Source organism: Delphinus delphis, chromosome 2, assembly GCF_949987515.2.
Source record: "Delphinus delphis chromosome 2, mDelDel1.2, whole genome shotgun sequence".
NCBI lineage: Eukaryota > Metazoa > Chordata > Mammalia > Artiodactyla > Delphinidae > Delphinus > Delphinus delphis.
Window position 1 is genome coordinate 146,522,835 of NC_082684.1, and position 21,301 is coordinate 146,544,135.

Sequence of the window (21,301 nt, forward strand, 5' to 3'; positions counted from 1 at the left end):
TATTTAGTCCTCTTATTATTTTCCTTTGTTTAGAAATGCAAATTCAAAACAATGGGAAAAATTGATGAGCCCCTCACTTTTTTTTGCAGGGGGAGGAAAATTGTAATAAATGCAAAACTTTCTTCTCTCCTTCTATAGTCCTCTAGTTTAGGGATGTACAATATAAATTGCTTATAAAAGTCGGTTGGATATATTAAATTTGAATTTTGAAAATAATAAAATCCTATGCATGTTTGATATAACACAACCTGATTCCCATTACTCCTGCTTTAGATTCCTTCTCTTCTGTACCGTATTTTTAAAATGTTTTCTATTTGAAAATCCTCACAATAAATTACAAACTACACTTTACAGGATGTAAAGATAGAGGAACATGTCAAGGTCAGTCTTCAGCTTTCGCAAGTGTGTGATGATTATAAAATAGAGACCTCCAAAGAAACTGAAATTCAGAGGAGGAGAATTCAAAGTGAAACTGATTTAGACAGTGATTTCTCCTGACTCCCTTCCTACCCCCACCTATTAGGTTAAAATCCCTTTAAAAATGTGAGAGTTGCTAAAGGCTGCAGAATTCAGGTACGGAAATTTTCAAGCAGTATGAAGCTATTGTCGAAGAACAAGTACAGTTTGTGTGTTATAGTTAAATCTACCAGACAGGCTGGCAAGCAGAGCAAATCACGAGTTTGGGGCGGTGAGTGTTTGCTTTAAGCAAAGACATCCAGTCTCCATAGCACAGTGATTTTATAGCATAGATCAGAGTATACTGTTTTTTTAGCTAACACCATTTTCCCCGCAACATACTAAAAAAGATTGAATCAATAAATCTTGAACTTCCAGAAAAATGTGTAAAATAAGCAGGTCACAGTATAGAGTGAGTCAGTATGTAAATAGGAAGGTAGAAGCTCTGTAAAAAGCTAAGGAAAAAGCAGTTTTACTTAGTAAGATTTGCATGTGTTAGAAAATAGTTAAGCTGAAGTTAGAGTCATTTTCATAATGCTTTTTAATTATAATATTTAGGTTGTGGTATAAATCCATGTAGTATGGATTTTGAGAGGATGTTCATTAAAAATAATAGTTTTTATAAAATTTTGAAAGCAGGAAATATATGGTTTCTTGTTTTTAAAAAAATACTGTAAATGGGCCCATTCATAAAAGTTCTGCTTATTTTTCTCAGAGCTTCACGTGTTAATATCCTCTATGTCAAAATATTTACTTTTCATGTGTTTAAATCAAGAAAACATTTATCCTCTTAACATAAATAGTAGAATGAGAGTTTAAATTCTACCTATTTATACAAAGAGGTTTTTAGATAATTTCACTTTTAGTGTCTCAGCTTCAGAGATTTTAACTCTTATCTTTTATGATCTCTGAAATATCTCTTGCTCTGTTGACTTAATTTAAATAATATAATCAATCATGGCTTGAACTTTTTGTAGCTATGAATTTATTGTTTCTTTTTAACTGCCTGCCCCAGTTAATTTTTTTTAGACTGTTAGTGATCTCTACAGAAGAATCATGACATTTGCACATAGAAAATTTGAAAGCAGCTGTGTGAAGACAGTAGTTATTGAGCAAGATATTCATTTCAATGCAAACTTCTTGGTCTTGAATCTTTTATCTTGATCTTATCTTTGAAAACTTACATATGGTTTTCGGCTTACTCGGGACACTATTTCCTTCTGTAACATACAGTCAGTCGTTGAGATCTGCTTCCATTTCAGATTAGTTCAGATTAGTTTAGTGTAGTATTTATTATTATACAAAATAAAAATTATCGGGTATATACGCAAAATGATAAATGCAACTTTATTCATTGAGGCATTGCTTGTAATGGGCAAAAGATTAGAAACAACCTAAATATCTGAACTAATTAAATTTCAGCATTCCATACAATGGCATATACTATATCCCCATCAAATAGGTAAAGCATCTCTTTGTTGACCGATATTGGACAAGGTCCTAGAGATACTGACAAGAAAAAAGGCAAGATGCATAAGAGTGTATCAAAGAAAACTCTGAATGGTTTCAGACACACCAAACACAAAAAAATAACAGCTGTTGTCTCTTGGGAGGACAGAGTATACAGTTAGATAGATGGAGCCTAGGAATCTTTTTTAATTTTGTATCCTGTGTATGTGTTACTATTGTTTTTAAATTACCTTGAAAAATCATCTTGATTAGAAAAGTGCTGATAGCTAAGTCTGAAAACTGAAACTATGCTATATTTAATGTCCAGGTATAAAGTTCATTTTTACTGATTAGAATGTGTGATTGAAATGAAAAGTTGGATATTACAGCAGAAAACTTTGGCTCTGTTGTTTGGCTCTGGTTATGAGGAAGTGATTCTTCCTTTAATATTTTGCTCTATACAGTAGATTTACCCTGGGAAATTATCTGTAACTCAGATTTAGTGGAAACTTTTTTTAAAGCCAAGTATTCTTCAAAGCTATGACACTTTAACATACCTGTTCTTAAAATTCTCATTTTTCTGTAACATTGGGTTCTTTTATTTTATTTATTTTTTATAAATGTATTTATTTTTGGCTGCACTGGGTCTTCGTTGCTGCCCGTGGGCTTTCTTTACTTGCCGCGAGTGGGGGCTACTCTTTCTTGCGGTGCGCAGGCTTCTCACTGCAGTGGCTTCTCTTGTTGAGGAGCACGGGCTCTAGGCTCCCGGGTTTCAGTAGTTGTGCCGCGCAGGCTCAGGAGTTGTGTCTCATCGGCTCTAGAGCGCAGGCTCAGTAGTTGTGGTGCACGGGCTTAGTTGCTCCGCAGTTTGTGGGACCTTCCCGGACCAGGGCTCGAACCCGTGCCCCTGCATTAGCAGTCAGATTCTTAACCACTGAGCCACCAGGAAAGTCCAACATTGGGTTCTTTTGAAGCAGAACATTCAGTCACTATGCAGGCTTATCAAAGTTAGTAACAGCTTGTCCTGCTAAACTTAGAGCCATGTATAGTTCTAATTGAAGTTTTGCAAAAACAGCAATTTGGATTTTTCTCTTTTAATATTCTAAAAATTGGTTTAAGAAACAGAAATTCGTATCTTTAGAATATTGGAAAAAGTACTATATAATGACTAAACTGTGCCCTAAATGGTCGTGTTTAAAATCACCTCTGTTCTAAATTCTTTCTCAGATTTTCAGGCATTCTTCAATTACTTATATTTTACCAAATGCAAATTTGCTTTATGAAGCTGTATGCAGTTCAAATATAGGAAATTAATTCTTACAAGGAAATGCCTGATGTTGAGTTTGGAATAATCGGTTGGCTAGGGAAACATTATTGAACATCACAGACTGACTTGCCTTCATTAGGGATGAATTTTAAACTATTACTTTTTCTTTGTAAATGGAAAAAAGAACCTCTAATTGTCCTCTATTTATAGTAACCATATGTCCCAGACTTTCCAGGGTAGTTCCCAGTTTTGTATTCTGCATCACCTCAGACCATGCATATAGATTTTTAGGTTGGAAAATTTGTTCATTCTTCTAATATGATAAATATAGTTCTTTGGGATCGTTTAATTTAAAGTAGTCGTTAAGAATCTCATTTTAGATCACTTCTTTTAAAGAAGGAAGGTGTGTAACAAGAACTTTCTAAAATACATTTTTATATACCAGAATTACTTGAGACAAGGGAGGTTTCAGTATGTGGAATTTTTGCTCTATGCTCTTGTTCACACAGTGCAATCAATGAAAAAGGAATATGGGATAAGATGTTTTCTTTCTGCCCCACAGTGACCAGGCACTGCCTCTGTAATAGAGACTGAATCTCTAGGAAAGATTTGTAAGTTAAAAGGTTTTAAGAAATAAGGAGCACAATAAACACATGAAAAGATGCTCAGTATCATTGCCTCAGGGAAAGGCCAACAAAAGCATAATGAGATATCACTTCACACCCACTAGGAGGGCTATATAAAAAAGATAGGTAATAATAAGTGTTGACAAGGATATAGAGAAACTAAAACCCTCTTACAGTGTTGGTGGGAATATAAAATGGTGCAGCCGCTTTGGAGAGTCTGCAGTCCCTTAAAAGATTAAACAGAGTTACCATATTGCCCAGAAATTCCACTCCTAAGTATATACCCAAGAGAGATGAGAACATGTGTCAGTACAAAAACTTGTACTCGAATGTTTATAGCAGCCTTATTTATAATTGTCAAAAAAATGGGAACAACCCAAATGTCAATCAACAGATAAATGGATAAATAATATGGTCTATCCATATAACATAATATTCAGCAGTAAAAACAAGGAATAAAGTACTGATACTTGCTACAACATGAATGAACCTTGAAAATGTTTCTTATAAGTGAAGGAAGCTGGTCATAAAGGACCACATATTATATGACTTCATTTATGTGAAATGTCCAGAGTAAGTAAAGCAGTAGAGATATAAAGTAGATTGGTGGTTGCCTAGGGCTAAGGAAAGAGGGGGGAAATGAGGAGTGACTGCTGATAGATATGGATTTTCTTTTGGGGGTGTTGAAAATGTTCCAAAATTGATTGTACACTTTAAGTGGGTGAATTGTATAGTATGTGAATTATATCTGAGTAAAGCTGTTATTTTCAAAGTGGGGTGTCTTTTACTCATTGGTTGACACATTCTGTTTTCTACATTCTTTAGCAGTGGTTCTCAATGTTGCCACCCAGGGGAAATTTGGCGATGCCAGGAGATATTTTTCGTTGTTACAACTGGTGTAGGAGTCCTGCTGGCATCTAATGGGTAGAGGCCCAGGATGCTGCTGGACATCCTTCAGTGCATGGGCAGCCCCACAACAAAAAAATTACCGGGCTTATATTGTCAATAATGCCCAAGTTAAGAAACCCTGTTCTCTACTTGTGTTCCTCTAGTGATAATGGACCACAGCCATGTTTTTGAAGCACTGAAAAATCATGAATCATCAAACAGATAGATGTTCACTGAATTCCACTTACTGAGGGCAAGGCTATTCAGTAAGACTAAACCCCTCAAAAGTGTTTTATTTCCTTATCTGGTTAAGTCTAAACCTAAGTTAATTAGATAATTCAGTTAACCAAAATAATTTATCCCTCTGTCATCTTGATTGAGATTTAACTGTATTTTGTTGTATTTTACTTTGTTATTTATCTTCTTAAAGATCAAATTTATGGAGTATAACATCTACTTGCCGTAAAAACAGAAATAAACATGCCACAGCATAGCCTTGAGGATATAATTAAAGCTAACTTGTCCATTTCAAAAAATTACCATCAACTCATGTTCTGGAATAGGAATATGGCCCTAAACTAAGCTAATTTGCTAGGCTTCAGTCTGCAGCCATGCTCCTTTTATTGTATGTACCCGTTTGACCTGTCCAAAGACTGGTCCATGGGAAAAGGGAGCAGGGGTTTCATTATAAAATCTAGCATTTCAAATATAACAGCTAACATTTATTGAAAACTTATTGCTTGCTAGGTATTATGCAACATACTTTATGTATATTATCTCATTTAATTCTCACAAAACCCTGTGAGCTGGCTATGATTATTCCTATTCCTGTGGAAACATCCCTCTTATAACTCTCCATCCTCCTGCTCCAGTATGCACTGGTTGTTTTGTAGGTCTTACACTACTGTCATTCTGACAGTTCCCTTCCCCATAATTCTAGGGAATTCTCTTTTCTCCTCTCCTGTCTTGACTCCCCTGCATCTTCCCTTACCATGTTGTCCTCCCTCATTTTGGTGAAATATATCCTCCATTACCTTAGAAGAACACCAATGTCTTTATTCTGCCTTCATTATTGAAAAAGATATTTTGGCTGGATCTAGAATTCTATGTAGGATATATTTTTCTCTCACAATTTTGAAATCATTATTCTCTTGTCTTTCAGTTTGGGGTATGATCTGTTTTCTATCTCTCAGAGCTCTTAGAATTTCTTTATCTCTGGTGCTTCGAAATGTCACAGTATTGTGCCTTTCTGTGGGTTTTTTCTTCAGGTATTTTACCTAAAACTCAGTGAGGCCTTCCACTCTCAAAATTCATTTTCTTGAGTTTAGGGAAAGTTTCTTAAAATGCTTCTTTGATAATTCCTTCCCTTTTTGTTTTTCTTTCTGGAATGCCTACTGCTTAAATGTTGACTTTTAAAATTTATCCTGTAATTTCTTTATTTTGGGAATCCTACAGTCTTTTCTTTTGTCTTTTAGTTCTACTTTCTGAGAAATTTCTTTAACTCTATTTTCTAATTCTATCTTAAACTTTTAATTTCAGTTATATTTTTAATTCCCAAGAGTTCTTTCTTGTTCTTCAATTGCTTTTTTTATACCCTCCTATTCTGTTTGATAGATGTTTATCTCTTATCTCTGAGAATATTAATTACAGTTTTTCTCAAGTATTTCTCCTGCAGTCTGACTTGATTCTTATTCATCTGACTCCCTTCTTGCTGTTTGTTTTTTTGGATTAGGTCTCTGTTTCTCATGTTAAAGTCTTTACTCAAATATTTAATGGTCCTTAACTGTCCATAATGTATAAGATTCAGGGTTTATTGCCTGCTGATATGATGCATTGAGAAGCGCACCAACATCACTTTTATAGTATTCTTGCAAAAAAATGCATAACCTAAATTCAGCCATGAAGAAATAATACACAAACGCAAACTGAGGGATATCCTATAATTAGCCAGTATGCTTTTAAAATGTCAATATTATGAAAGACAAAGAGACTGAGGTACTTTCCAGATTCAAAGAAACTAAGGAGAGATGACAATTAAACGCAGTGTATGATCCTAAAATGAACCCTGGACCAAAATTAGTAGGACAGTTGGTGAAATTTGAGTAAGGTCCGTAGATGAGTTAATGTTATTCCTGGTTTTTTATACAACTCAATAGCAAAAAAAAACAAACAATCCAGTTAAAAAATGGATAGAGGATATAAATAGACATTTTTCCAAAGAAGACATACAGTTGGCCAACAGACACATGAAGTGATGTTCATTATGACTAATAAGGAAAATGCAAATCAAAAGCACAATGAGCTATCATATCACACCTGTCAGAATGGCTATTTTCAAAAAGTCAATAACAAGTGCTGGCAAGGATGTAGAGAAAAGGAACCCTTATTCACTATTGGTAGGAATCTAAGTTGGTGCAGCCACTATGGAAAACAGTATGGAGGTTCCTCAAAAAATTAAAAATAGAGCTACCATATGATCCAGCAATTCCACTTTGGGGTATTTATCAAAAGAAAACAAAAACACCAACTTGAAAAGATACATGCAGTCTCATGTTCATTGCAGCATTATTTACAATAGCCAAGCTATGGAAACAACCTACGTGTCCATCAATAGATGTATATGTATATATACACACACATACAATGGAATATTAACCATAAAAACAAGAATGAAGTCTTGCCATTTGCAACAACATGGATGGACCTTGAGGGCATTATGCTAAGTGAAATAAATCAAAGAAAGACAAATAATGTATGCTGTCACTTATATGTGGAATCTAAAAACAAAACAAACAAAAACCAAGCTCATACAGAACAGATTGGTGGTTGTCAGAGAGGCAGGGGATGAGGAGTGGGGTAAATGAGTGAAGGGGGTCAAAAGGTACAAACTTACAGTTTTAAAATAAATAAGTCATGAGGACATAATTACAGCCTGGTGACTACAGCTAATAATACTGTATAACATACTTGAAAGTTGCTGAGAGAGTAAATCTTAAAAGTTCTCATCACAGGAAACAAAAATTCTGTAACCATGTAAGGTACCCAATGTTAACTAGTTTTATTATGGTAATTATTTTGCAATATATCCAAATATTGAATCATTATGTTGTACATCTGAAACTAATGTAATGTTGTATGTCAATTATACCTCAATTTAAAAAAATTTAAGTATGTGGGTGGATGCATGCAGGAAAAAAATCTCAGAGAAGTTAATTAACTGTTAACTCTAGTGCCCTTCGGGAACTGTGATTGCAGGGTCAAGGTTTTCATAAGCTTACTTTAAATTGATAAAGATTATGGGTGACAGATATTTACTGTCTGTTACGTGTACAGGTTTTTTTTTTTTTTAATAAAGAACATCTTTTAATATTTGAAAATAATATGGAGATACAATGAAGAAAAATATTGAATGTAATGTAAATTTTCACCAAATTAACAACTTCACATCTAAGTAAAATAACAAAATGTTGTAGAAATTTATACTCGGTGGAGATTTCTTTAAATCTTAGACATTTTATATTAGAAAACATAATGATTATTATAAACCTCCAGTGAAACTGATGGGAATCCATGTTTCAGGATTCCCTTTTTATTAAAAAGAGAAAATCTCAAGCTTAATAATTTAATACAATTTTATAGATACACAATCACTTTTATAGTAGAATAAAAATACAAAGAAGGAAAACATATGAATAAAAATAATAATGAGCACTATAGCTTCCTATAATGCAACAAAGTGTGATAAATCTTTTTATCATCAAAATTTTATATATTGCTAACTGCTTTATAGCTAGTAAGAGATTACCATTATGAACAGTTATAAAATTTGTCACTTTGTAAGGCAGACAGTTCATTTTTACAGAAGCATCCATCAAATTTCTTGTTCTTCATAAAACTTTTTCCCTACCTTATGAATATTTCAGTTTTCATGAATATTTATATACCAATTATAAATGTAAATGCTTTAGAAAGAGAATATTATATAAAATGACACCCTATTAAAATGTCATATTTCTTTAAGAGGTCTTAGCATGCAATACCAATAGCACAAATTGTTTATAAATTCACTGTCACTAATATGTCATCTATCATTTATTTGTATTCTTGGCCATAGAGTCTATATATTTTCTCAGTCATGTACTATATATAGCATTATTTCTCTATTTGGAAATGTGGTTTTTTAAGCAAAAAATAATATAACCACCTTTACACATACATATACTAAGATATCATTTATGTTGCCCCCAGGATTAAATAGAAATAGTTCAATCTGTTATCCTGTGTTATTTTTTTTTTAACATCTTTATTGGAGTATAATTGCTTTACAATGGTATGTTAGTTTCAGCTTCAGAATAAAATGAATCAGTTATATATATACATATATTCCCATATCTCCTCCCGCTTGCGTCTCCCTCCCTCCCACCCTCCCTATCCCACCCCTCCAGGCGGTCACAAAGCACCGAGCTGATCTCCCTGTGCTATGCGGCTGCTTCCCACTAGCTATCTACCTTACGTTTGGTAGTGTATATATGTCCATGCCTCTTTATCGCTTTGTCACCGTTTACCCTTCCCCCTCCCCATAGCCTCAAGTCCATTCTCTAGTAAGTCTGTGTCTTTATTCCTGTTTCACACCTAGGTTTTTCATGACATTTTTTTTTTCTTAAATTCCATATATATGTGTTAGCATACGGTATTTGTCTCTCTCTTTCTGACTTACTTCACTCTGTATGACAGACTCTAGGTCTATCCACCTCATTACAAATAGCTCAATTTTATCTCTTTTTATGGCTGAGTAATATTCCATTGTATATATGTGCCACATCTTCTTTATCCATTCATCCGATGATGGACACTTAGGTTGTTTCCATCTCTGGGCTATTGTAAATAGAGCTGCAACGAACATTTTGGTACATGACTCTTTTTGAATTTTGGTTTTCTCAGGGTATATGCCCAGTAGTGGGATTGCTGGGTCATATGGTAGTTCTATTTGTAGCTTTTTAAGGAACCTCCATACTGTTCTCCACAGTGGCTGTATCAATTTACATTCCCACCAACAGTGTAAGAGGGTTCCCTTTTCTCCACACCCTCTCCAGCATTTATTGTTTCTAGATTTTTTGATGATGGCCATTCTGACTGGTGTGAGATGATATCTCATTGTAGTTTTGATTTGCATTTCTCTAATGATTAGTGATGTTGAGCATTCTTTCATGTGTTTGTTGGCACTCTGTATATCTTCTTTGGAGAAATGTCTATTTAGGTCTTCTGCCCATTTTTGGATTGGGTTGTTTGTTTTTTTGTTATTAAGCTGCATAAGCTGCTTATAAATTTTGGAGATTAATCCTTTGTCAGTTGCTTCATTTGCAAATATTTTCTCCCATTCCGAGGGTTGTCTTTTGGTCTTCTTTATGGTTTCCTTTGCTGCGCAAAAGCTTTTAAGTTTCATTAGGTCCCATTTGTTTACTTTTGTTTTTATTTCCATTTCTCTAGGAGGTGGGTCAAAAAGGACCTTGCTGTGATTTATGTCATAGAGTGTTCTGCCTATGTTTTCCTCTAAGAGTTGGATAGTTTCTGGCCTTACATTTAGGTCTTTAATCCATTTTGAGCTTATTTTTGTGTATGGTGTTAGGGAGTGATCTAATCTCATTCTTTTACATGTAGCTGTCCAGTTTTCCCAGCACCACTTACTGAAGAGGCTGTCCTTTCTCCACTGTACATTTCTGCCTCCTTTGTCAAAGATAAGGTGACCATATGTGCGTGGGTTTATCTCTGGGCTTTCTATCCTGTTCCATTGATCTATATTTCTGTTTTTGTGCCAGTACCATACTGTCTTGATTACTGTAGCTTTGTAGTATAGTCTGAAGTCAGGAAGCCTGATTCCTCCAGTTCCATTTTTCGTTCTCAAGATTGCTTTGGCTATTCGGGGTCTTTTGTGTTTCCATACAAATTGTGAAATTTTTTTGTTCTAGTTCTGTGAAAAATGCCAGTGGTAGTTTCATAGGGATTGCATTGAATCTGTAGATTGCTTTGGGTAGTAGAGTCATTTTCACAATGTTGATTCTTCCAATCCAAGAACATGGTATATCTCTCCATCTATTTGTATCATCTTTAATTTCTTTCATCAGTGTCTTATAACTTTCTGCATACAGGTCTTTTGTCTCCTTAGGTAGGTTTATTCCTAGGTATTTTATTCTTTTTGTTGAAATGGTAAATGGGAGTGTTTTCTTGACTTCACTTTCAGATTTTTCATCCTTAGTGTATAGGAATGCCAGAGATTTCTGTGCATTAATTTTGTATCCTGCTACTTTGCCAAATTCATTGATTAGCTCTAGTAGTTTTCTGGTAGCATCTTTAGGATTCTCTATGTATAGTATCATGTCATCTGCAAACAGTGACAGCTTTACTTCTTCTTTTCCGATTTGGATTCCTTTTATTTCCTTTTCTTCTCTGATTGCTGTGGCTAAAACTTCCAAAACTATGTTGAATAAGAGTGGTGAGAGTGGGCAACCTTGTCTTGTTCCTGATCTTAGTGGAAATGCTTTCAGTTTTTCACCATTGAGGACGATGTTGGCTGTGGGTTTGTCATATATGGCCTTTATTATGTTGAGGAAAGTTCCCTCTATGCCTACTTTCTGCAGGGTTTTTATCATAAATGGGTGTTGAATTTTGTCAAAAGCTTTCTCTGCATCTATTGAGATGATCATATGGTTTTTCTCCTTCAATTTGTTAATATGGTGTATCACATTGATTGATTTGCGTATATTGAAGAATCCTTGCATTCCTGGAATAAACCCCACTTGATCATGGTGTATGATCCGTTTAATGTGCTGTTGGATTCTGTTTGCTAGTATTTTGTTGAGGATCTTTGCATCTATGTTCATCAGTGATATTGGCCTGTAGTTTTCTTTCTTTGTGACATCCTTGTCTGGTTTTGGTATCAGGGTGATGGTGGCCTCGTAGAATGAGTTCGGGAGTGTTCCTCCCTCTGCTATATTTTGGAAGAGTCTGAGAAGGATAGGTGATAGCTCTTCTCTAAATGTTTGATAGAATTCGCCTGTGAAGCCATCTGGTCCTGGGCTTTTGTTTGTTGGAAGATTTTTAATCACAGTTTCAATTTCAGTGCTTGTGATTGGTCTGTTCATATTTTCTATTTCTTCCTGATTCAGTCTTGGCAGGTTGTGCCTTTCTAAGAATTTGTCCATTTCTTCCAGGTTGTCCATTTTATTGGCATAGAGTTGCTTGTAGTAATCTCTCATGATCTTTTGAATTTCTGCAGTGTCAGTTGTTACTTCTCCTTTTTCATTTCTAATTCTATTGATTTGAGTCTTCTCCCTTTTTTTCTTGATGAGTCTGGCTAATGGTTTATCAATTTTGTTTATCCTTTCAAAGAACCAGCTTTTAGTTTTATTGATCTTTGCTATCATTTCCTTCATTTCTTTTTCATTTATTTCTGATCTGATTTTTATGATCTTTCCTCCTGCTAACTTTGGGGTTTTTTTATTCTTCTTTCTCTAATTGCTTTAGGTGCAAGGTTAGGTTGTTTATTCGAGATGTTTCCTGTTTCTTAAGGTAAGATTGTATTGCTATAAACTTCCCTCTTAGAACTGCTTTTGCTGCATCCCATAGATTTTGAGTCGTCGTGTCTCCATTGTCATTTGTTTCTAGGTATTTTTTGATTTCCTCTTTGATTTCTTCAGTGATCACTTCGTTATTAAGTAGTGTATTGTTTAGCCTCCATGTGTTTGTATTTTTTACAGATCTTCTCCTGTAATTGTTATCGAGTCTCATAGCATTGTGGTCAGAAAAGAACTGTGATTGCAGGGTCAAGGTTTTCATAAGCTTACTTTAAATTGATAAAGATTATGGGTGACAGATATTTACTATCTGTTACGTGTACAGGTTTTTTTTTTTAACAATTAAAAAAGCTTAAGAATAAAAGAATGAATAAATAAAAGTGTTAATATTTCCTCTAAAAATATTTCACCTAGTTTTGATCATTGTGCTATGGTTACGTAAGATGTTAACATTTGGGGAAGCTGGTGATTTTATTCTTTAAATATTTTTCTCTCTTCTCTCTCTCTTTCTTTTTTCTCTTCCTTCCCCTCCTATCTTTCTGGAACTTCACTTACACATATATTATACTGCTTGATATTTTACCACAAGTCCTCTTTATTTTTCATATTATACAAATTCTTTTGATATATCTTCAGGTTCACAGAACTTTTCTCTAGTTATTTTCAATCATACGTTAAGCGGATCCACTGATCTTTAATTCAGTTATTCTATTTTTCAGTTCTATATATATATCAAAATATACATTTAATTCCCTTTTATAGTTTCCAGTTCACTGCTGAGATTCCCCATCCATTCATTTTTTATGACCTTATTTTCCATTTTATGTCCTTGAACATCTTTATAATAGCTACTTTCACTTTCCTGTCTGCTAATTCCAAGATCTGGCTTATCTTGTGGTCAGTTTCTATTAATTACCTTTTCCCTTGCTACTGGGTCACATTTTTCTATTTCTTTGCATGTTTAGTAATTTTTAATGTATATTGGACAGTGTGTGTGGCACGTGATGGATACAATGAGTTTTGTTATCTTTTCCTAAAGAGTGTTGATTTTTGTTCTAGCAGGTTATTAACTTAGCTGAACTCTAAATGCTAGCTCCCCTTAGGTGAACATCAACTGTGAAATCTATGCTGAGTCCTTTCAGCCTTCCAGCTGTTGCCTTTCACATATGCAGTTCAGGGATCAGCTAGGAATTTGGATAGAGTTTGTACGTAGATTTGAAGGGACTCTTGTGTCTTCTTCCTTTCAGGGGTTGTCCCCCTCACTTTCCAGTTAGACTGTTGACTTCAAAGTAAGTCTTTGGACTCCTCAAATGAGTAAGATTTCAGATTTCTCTTTGAGTTCCAATCATTCCACCATATGAACTGTGGAGTATTACCAGGTGAAAAGCCATATGAATAGGAATCCTACCTAGTACAGTTCATTCTTTCAAGGATTGACTTCCAGTTTCTGCTTACTTTTGGTCACTCTGTGGTGCTTTCAAATAGTTGTTTTGATATATTTTCAGAGTGTATAGTTATTATCTTCAGAAGGATCAATCTAATATACTCCATTCTGCCATTACCAGAAGTTGTAGCATATTGCCTTTTATTTTCCATTGATTTTTTCATTGATACTTCATAGGGTTAAACAACGAAAAAAAATTCGATGTATTTTTGTGAATGATGACAATAGCTCATCAAAGTTTTCCAAAAAGATCAAGCATATTACTAATGTCATTTTTTCTTCTTTCTTTTGTAGACAAGAGATGATTTCCTAGGTCAAGTGGATGTTCCTCTTTATCCATTACCGGTTAGTATAGATGTCCATGATTTTACTTTTTATGTTTATTCTTTTTATTTTAATAAATACTTACAGATACACAATATAGTAAATGTAAATATTTGATTTGTGAAGTGTATACTGCTATTATTTCTTGAGCATATTGTTTTCTGAAAACTCATCTCAGTTTTCCATTTTATTTTCAAAATTCCCTTACGTGGGCTTCCCTGGTGGCGCAGTGGTTGAGTCCGCCTGCCGATGCAGGGGACGTGGGTTCGTGCCCTGGTCCGGGAAGATCCCACATGCCGTGGAGCGGCTGGACCCGTGAGCCATGGCCGCTGAGCCTGCGCGTCCGGAGCCTGTGCTCCGCAGTGGGAGGGGCCACAACAGTGAGAGGCCCGCGTACCGCAAAAAAAAAAAAAAAAAAAAAATCTCTTACATGAACCCCAGTAAGAAATAGAGAGCCACTGAAGTTGATTGACATCATGAAAGCATTGTTTGAGGAAGATCACTTTGGAAATATTCTATTGAATAACTAGAATGGGGAGAGCTTAGTCTCACAAAAAGAAACTAAGATCAATTACAACAATATGGGCGTGAAACTGAACCTGGACCAAGCATATAGCAACAGAAGAAAACAGACAGATGCAGGGAACATTTCATAACATAACGTTACTGGATCTGGTTTTTAACATGGAGCTCCAGTTGAAAAAAATAAAATTAAGCAAAAAGTAAAGATAATACAAGTTGAACTTGCGAGATAAGGGTAGTATCTCAAGTAGAAAACATAGGAAGAAAGCCATTTTTTTTTGAGATATGATAAATTTATTTTTGGCCATATTGCATATCAGTAGTAAACAAGAAAAATGAAAGCTTAAAGTGGGCAGCTGACAGAGATATAAAAATAAGTTGTGTAGGGAAAAGGGTCTGGAAGGATTGAGAGCTATCATTGTTAAGGTAACCGCAGAATCTCTGAGAAGAATGGGCTGTCCAAACGAGAGGGATGAGAGCATTGAAGGCTAAAACATTGAACGTTCATCAGTGTGGGTCTGTCAAAGGAGAAAGAGAAGACAGACCAGGAGAAATCGGAAAAGAACGAAGTAAAATGATGTCATGAGAATTTAAGAGTTTCAAGACTGAATGGGTAGTTAACAATGCAAAGTGCAGCAGAGAAGTAAAGGAGAATAAAAACAAAGGGCTGCTGAGCTTGATAAGAAAGAGAAGTAATACTTCTTTATCAGTCTTTTCAGATGTTTATTGTCTCTCTGTAGTCTTTAGACATTGCAAGCTTTTGATAATGAATTTAATCCAGTCTTATTTTCCAAGCTGCTTACTTTTTTGTTCTCCTGGAACTGTCTCTATGGTCTAACCACGCCAGCCTGCTGACATTGTACCTATTCCATATTTCTTTGGGGCGCAAGCATACTAACCATTCTCTACTGTTTTTCCACTTTTACCCTCCCTTTGTCTTCACGACACACCTGCTCAGCTAGTTTTATACTGAGTTGTGATGCCAGGTGCAATTCCTACAGTGCAGGAAAGTGAAAGTGCTGTCAAGTTACCAACTGTTACCGTTTAATAAGCTAAAGCTACTTTTTTCTCACCTCTAACTTCGATTATGCCTTAGGTCATAGTTAATGGATATTCTTGAAAAGTATGTATTTTTGGTGTTACAGATGTATCTTAAAAACCCACTGTTTTATTCTAGACAGAAAATCCAAGAATGGAGAGACCATATACATTTAAGGATTTTGTTCTTCACCCAAGAAGGTCAGTAAATATAAAATAATAACATATGAAATTTTTTTTAATCTCTTTATACCTTACAGTAACCTCTTTGGAAATTCAGTTTCAACCTTTGTAAATAAGCTACATATAAATATTAGTTTTTAAAAGCTTTTTTGCTATTTCTGATTAAAAAGTAATATAGGCACAGTGCAAAAATTCTGAAAATACAAAAAAGTGATCATACCCCTTTGGGAAAGACTTGTCTCCCTTATATTTATCATACTATGAGAATGAAATTTGTCATTCGTTTATATGTATTTTATATCTTACAGTATATGTAATTTTGTCATACTGCGCTTTAAAAAATCACAAACATCAATTCATGTAAAAAAAAACATCCAGGGAATTCCCTGGTGGTCCAGTGGTTGGGACTCAGCACTTTCACTGCCATGGCCCTGGTTCAGTCCCTGGTCCGTGAAGTAAGATCCTGCAAGGTGTATAGCACAGCCAAAAAACAAATCCAACTTGATACACACAAAACCATTTTCAGGGATATATAACTACATTTAGCATACTTTCATTTAAAAAAAGATATTTCAGAAAACTCAAATATTTAGAGAAAATAACATGAGCAAAGACTATAATTTACAACCCAATAGCCTGTTCATAATTCCATTTTCCTAAACTGAATTACTTTATTTTTGTCAAAATTTTTAAGTTTAAGCTGTAAATAAAACTCCTTTTGATCTTCTGAACCACAGAATCAAGTAAAATCTAGTGAAGATGTATATGTGGCTTTACTGTCAGAAAGGGCAGAGTAAAGCAGAGGAAGGAAATCTGTGAAAACAACATTATATGTTTTGTTTTTAAAACTAGAAAATGCAATTGAAAAATATAGTATGGGAACTTAGTAAAATTTTTGATTAAAATATTTTATATTTTTATCAAAATTTTTAAGTATTCATTGTAATATAAATTATTAAAATAAAGGGGACAGTGCTTTCTGACTGTGTTCATATTTACCATCTATAAGAGAAACCACATATTTAATTTCTCTAGAAGTCTTGCAATATAAGTCTCTTTTCTTCCTTTAATTTTGGACTGACTGTGACATCTGTCTATCAAGAATAACTAAATATTTCTTTCTTCTCTTATTTGGTTGCTCTAGTAACCTGCTTTTCAATTTGTCAAATGCTTTCCGGTATCTTTATCTTCAAAACACATCTTCTGTCTGCACTGGGTATTACTGCAAGTGCAGAAAGAGCTTTATCCAACTACATTCTTAGATTTTTTTGAGCATCACTAAGCCCAAACCCACAGGCATATTATCTAGTTGGAAAAACATAATAAAACCTATCATTGTGGAGAAACTCTCCTATAAAATATTATCTGAGTAAGTTTTCTGTATCCATCTTTTATAACAAGTGAGAGTGTTCACACCCCCTTAACTATGGAGACAGGAGTCACGTTAGTGGCCTGGGAAAAAGCTTAAGGGAGGCATTGGCGGTGAGGTGGGGTAGGGGAGTATCTCTTGAAGACAGGATAAAAGATTAGGACTTTTTTGTCATATTACATAACTGAAATCTATTTTAAAAAAATACCCCAAAAACCTATACAGAAAGCTAGGACAAGCAAGGATTTCTTAAGTAAACAGGATGCTAGATTTGGTGGGGGCAATAGACAGAGTTAGGTCTTCAGTTAGAAGCTTAAGAAAGACAGGTTTTAAAATCCTTAAATGTTACTACACTGGGCAGCAGCCCTTAACTTAGACAACTCATTATTCAAAGAGGTGAGACAAGATACAATATGAAAACAGGTGAGGTAAATTAACGTATGACAGATTCAAACAGCTGTCAAAGACACTAGGTTTCAGGCAGTTATCCATCCTTGCTCTCCACTTTTCTGTCATCTTATACAACATGGTTAGATTATTATCCCTAAAGCACATCTCTGAGGATGACTTTCCCTAGTCCCAAAATTCTATGCAAAATAAAATCTAAAAGTTCTCTTATTTCACATGGATCTCATCAGCTGGACCATTTCCACTCCCTTTATGTATCCTGTAATTCAGCCAATCTCAGCTACTGCCATTTCCTTAACTGTACCCCAGGTTTCCCATCTATTTCCTTGTTTTTGCTCTCTTCTCTACCCATATGCCTTTCCCTTCACTGCCACAGATCAAAATCCTCCCCAGTCTTCTAGCCCCAACTCAAATGCCAACTTCTCTTTCAAATTCTCTCTGATCTTTCACTTAAACTTCCATAGTTCCTTATTTATCTCATAACAATTATTTATTTATGGATGTTCCTTTTTCTCCACCATCTATTCCTTTTCTTAAATATCTTCTGCACTGGAACTTGTCTTTGAATCTCCTCTAGTAGCTAGTAGATGTTCAGTAAACTCTTATTAAATGAGTGCTTTTCTTCTTAGTATTAAAATTTTGTGAATTATTATTTTCTTTTCTACAGTCACAAATCAAGAGTTAAAGGTTATCTGAGATTAAAAATGACTTACTTACCTAAAACCAGTGGCTCAGAAGAAGATAACACAGAACAGGCTGAGGAATTAGAGGTGAGATTTTATAAATATTTGGTTAAACTAAAAAGAAAATATCTAATTTCTTATTTTACTATACTCCAAAGAAAAAATAACTATTCAAATGAAGTTAATGTGTGAAATAAAAATTACTTCCCTGGACATTTGTTTATTTTACCCAAGAATTTGTTAAACATTTCTTTCCGCTAAGGATATTTCTGTAGAATGAGTGGCCATTACTGATGGCATTCTTAAGGGTTAGGGAATAGAGGTTGTAATGTTTATAAATGAAAGCATTTGTTGTAACTAAGTCATTAACTGTTTCTAGTTTTTCAGAGTTTTCTAAAACGATGTCGTGTTCCCCCTCCATTAAAGTAAGAACACAATTTAGTATTTGTAAGTTAAATATGTGGAATATTTGAGGAGGCTCTACTAATTAGGAACTCTTCTATGAAATATAATTCCTGTTACTTTTCCTATCATGCTTGGGGTGGGAGTGGGCAGGAGGGCTCATAGAAAAGGCGGAGACTAAGAGAGAGAGAGGGAGAGAATATAAGTCATCTAATAAAAAGCCACATTTATGGGGGGCCAGAAGAATTTAACCATCTTCACGGATGACAGGATAAGAGGAAGTCCAGTCAAGGATTTGGGCAGAACCACCTGCCTTTGGGGTGCGTGAAGAAGAGGCAGAGAGTATGTACTTGGAATAGAATTGGACAGGGATTTGGAGCCTGGAGTCTTAGTTGCAAGCTCTGCTGCTTGTGAGTTGAGTGACCATGTGAGTGTCTGACCTTCTCTGGACCTCAGGTTCTTCCTTTACAGAGTGACAGGGTTGTACCAGACGACCTCTGAGGTTTCTTCAAGCACAAAAATTCATGATCTGAAAAGGGAACAAAAACATTTGCCCCTTGAGGTTCCCACTGAAGGAACCTTATCATCAAAAGATAGCACCTTATTCTACCACATTGACTGAAATCACCCAGTGTGCTGGCCTCAGTCTGCTTTGGAGGGTTTTGCATGTGTGGCTTCCTCAGCAGTCATGCCTCTTTGATCAAGGTCTGCTGAAGTCTCCAGAACTGTAAGGCTGAGGGACCCTTCCCCAGTGCTGGGCTCTGCATCACACACCCAAACGTCTTGAGAAAGAAAGTTCGAGGACAAGTAGTGCTTTTGCAGCAAAGCTTTCTGGGAATTTTTTATATGCACTAATGAGACTTTACTTTGTTGGGGAATTCATAATAACAGAAAGAAAGAACTATTTTTCTTTAAATCATAGACTGTAGTTAGCCCTTCCTCTGGCAATCAGAGAACTTGGTATCCTCTGTTAAGTCTAATTCCGTTATTTGATTACCTTGTTTTTCATTTTAGTTTTTCTCTGATTTGTCATATAACAGTCTTTTTTTTTTAATTTAGAAATTTATTGAGTAGAATTTTCTGTACCTGGCATTTTGGTGCACAGGGAAACCTGAATAATGGAATTCTGTTTGAAATGAAGGATGTCTGCTGTAAAGAAAGAAAATTCTTTATTTAGTAACTTAAAAAATTTTTAACAGCATTTCATTATTTGGTAACCTGCTCCAAGTTTTGCCCACACGCACGTATCACAGGTACCTTATTCACAGTTCAGTTTCTGCGGGTAGAGCTGCTTCACTTCATTTTGTGGTCTCATGTCTCAAAGTTTGAATTCCCTCAGAATGCACCTTATAATTTCAGTAGATGTAAGCATGTAGGAGTTTATTTATGAAAGGCGCTAGGAATTCAAACACATGAATCTGTGCTCATTTATCTTCTGTGTAGCTAATGACCAGAGAAGTCTTGTCTTTGACATTTAGTTTGTGACTGAATATATAAAATCCTACCATTTAAAGAAAACAATTGTAATTTTCAGAAGAGGCTCACTCTTAGGCAGTGTATGCCCTAGTACAATAAAGTGTGGCTATAATAGATAATTGTGTAATAGTTGATATTTGCACCCCTTGTAACTTTAGGTTTAGTTGTATGTATTTTACACAATTACCGTATAATATAATGTGTGTTGTACCTCTAAATGCTTTCTTTCTGGACTTTGACTCTGTTAAATTGTGGGCAGTTGCATATTAGCTTTGAGGTTAGTAATAAAGTAACATACATTGATACTTAGAAAATTATTTTGTGAAGAATATTAGCTGATACATGTTTAATAGGGAGGCATTCTCGACAGAAAAATGAAAACTCATTCTTTCTAAACAATGTTCAAATGTGTAACTATACTTCCTCTTGGAACTGAAACGGGTTTTTTAAAAATAGGCCCTTACTTAGTTTTTTTCCCCCTTCACAAGTTTACTTGGGTAACATAAATTCAATAAGTAGACCTTTAAGAGAGAAATCTTTGGGCTTCCCTGGTGGCACAGTGGTTGAGAGTCTGCCTGCCGATGCAGGGGACACGGGTTCATGCCCCGGTCTGGGAAGATGCCACATGCCGTGGAGCGGCTGGACCCGTGAGCCATGGCCGCTGAGCCTGCGCGTCCGGAGACTGTGCTCCAACGCGAGAGGCCACAGCAGTGAGAGGCCTGCGTACAGCAAAAAAAAAAAAAGAGAAGTCTTTAAGAAGATTTTAAAGAAATATTTTTGGTACCATTTTCCAAACTCTGAATATTTTCATAATCCTTCACAGCAGAAGTGAGAACCCTTTTATTAATAAATTTTATTAATCTGCAGAAAAATAATCAGTGACCATATTTTTTTAGTCTTTTTTTCAAGAGAGTGAAATATAAAAGTTCAACTCTAACACTTTTGAAATTGAGACCAGAGAAGTAAAATGTGATTTAATATGTGCAAGACAAATTTTTAGATATATAGATCCTATATCATGATCATTGAAAGGAAAGGAGAGAGAGAAGGAAGGTAAACATTGATGGAGAGAAAAAGTAAGGGGTTAGAGGGAAGGGAGAGAGAATGGAGTTTGGGCAATAAAAAGAAGGAAAAGAAATTAATGAGATATCAGTTCCCATAGAAGATATAAAGAAGAAAATAGGCTAAGAAAGAA

General features: G+C 35.0%; 1 protein-coding gene across 3 annotated transcripts in view; it reads left to right on the plus strand.

Moving 5' to 3' along the window:
- The window catches only part of NEDD4 (NEDD4 E3 ubiquitin protein ligase), a 174,820-nt gene that overhangs the window by 109,918 nt on the left and 43,601 nt on the right, over positions 1 to 21,301 (plus strand). For 2 of the 3 annotated variants that reach the window (XM_060005929.1, XM_060005925.1), the window contains 3 exons: positions 13,996 to 14,046; positions 15,725 to 15,786; positions 18,213 to 18,315. In XM_060005929.1, the coding sequence (XP_059861912.1) occupies positions 13,996 to 14,046; positions 15,725 to 15,786; positions 18,213 to 18,315 (216 nt within the window). The remainder of the gene's footprint in view (positions 1 to 13,995; positions 14,047 to 15,724; positions 15,787 to 18,212; positions 18,316 to 21,301) is intronic. The other variant, XM_060005926.1, reaches the window with a different exon arrangement.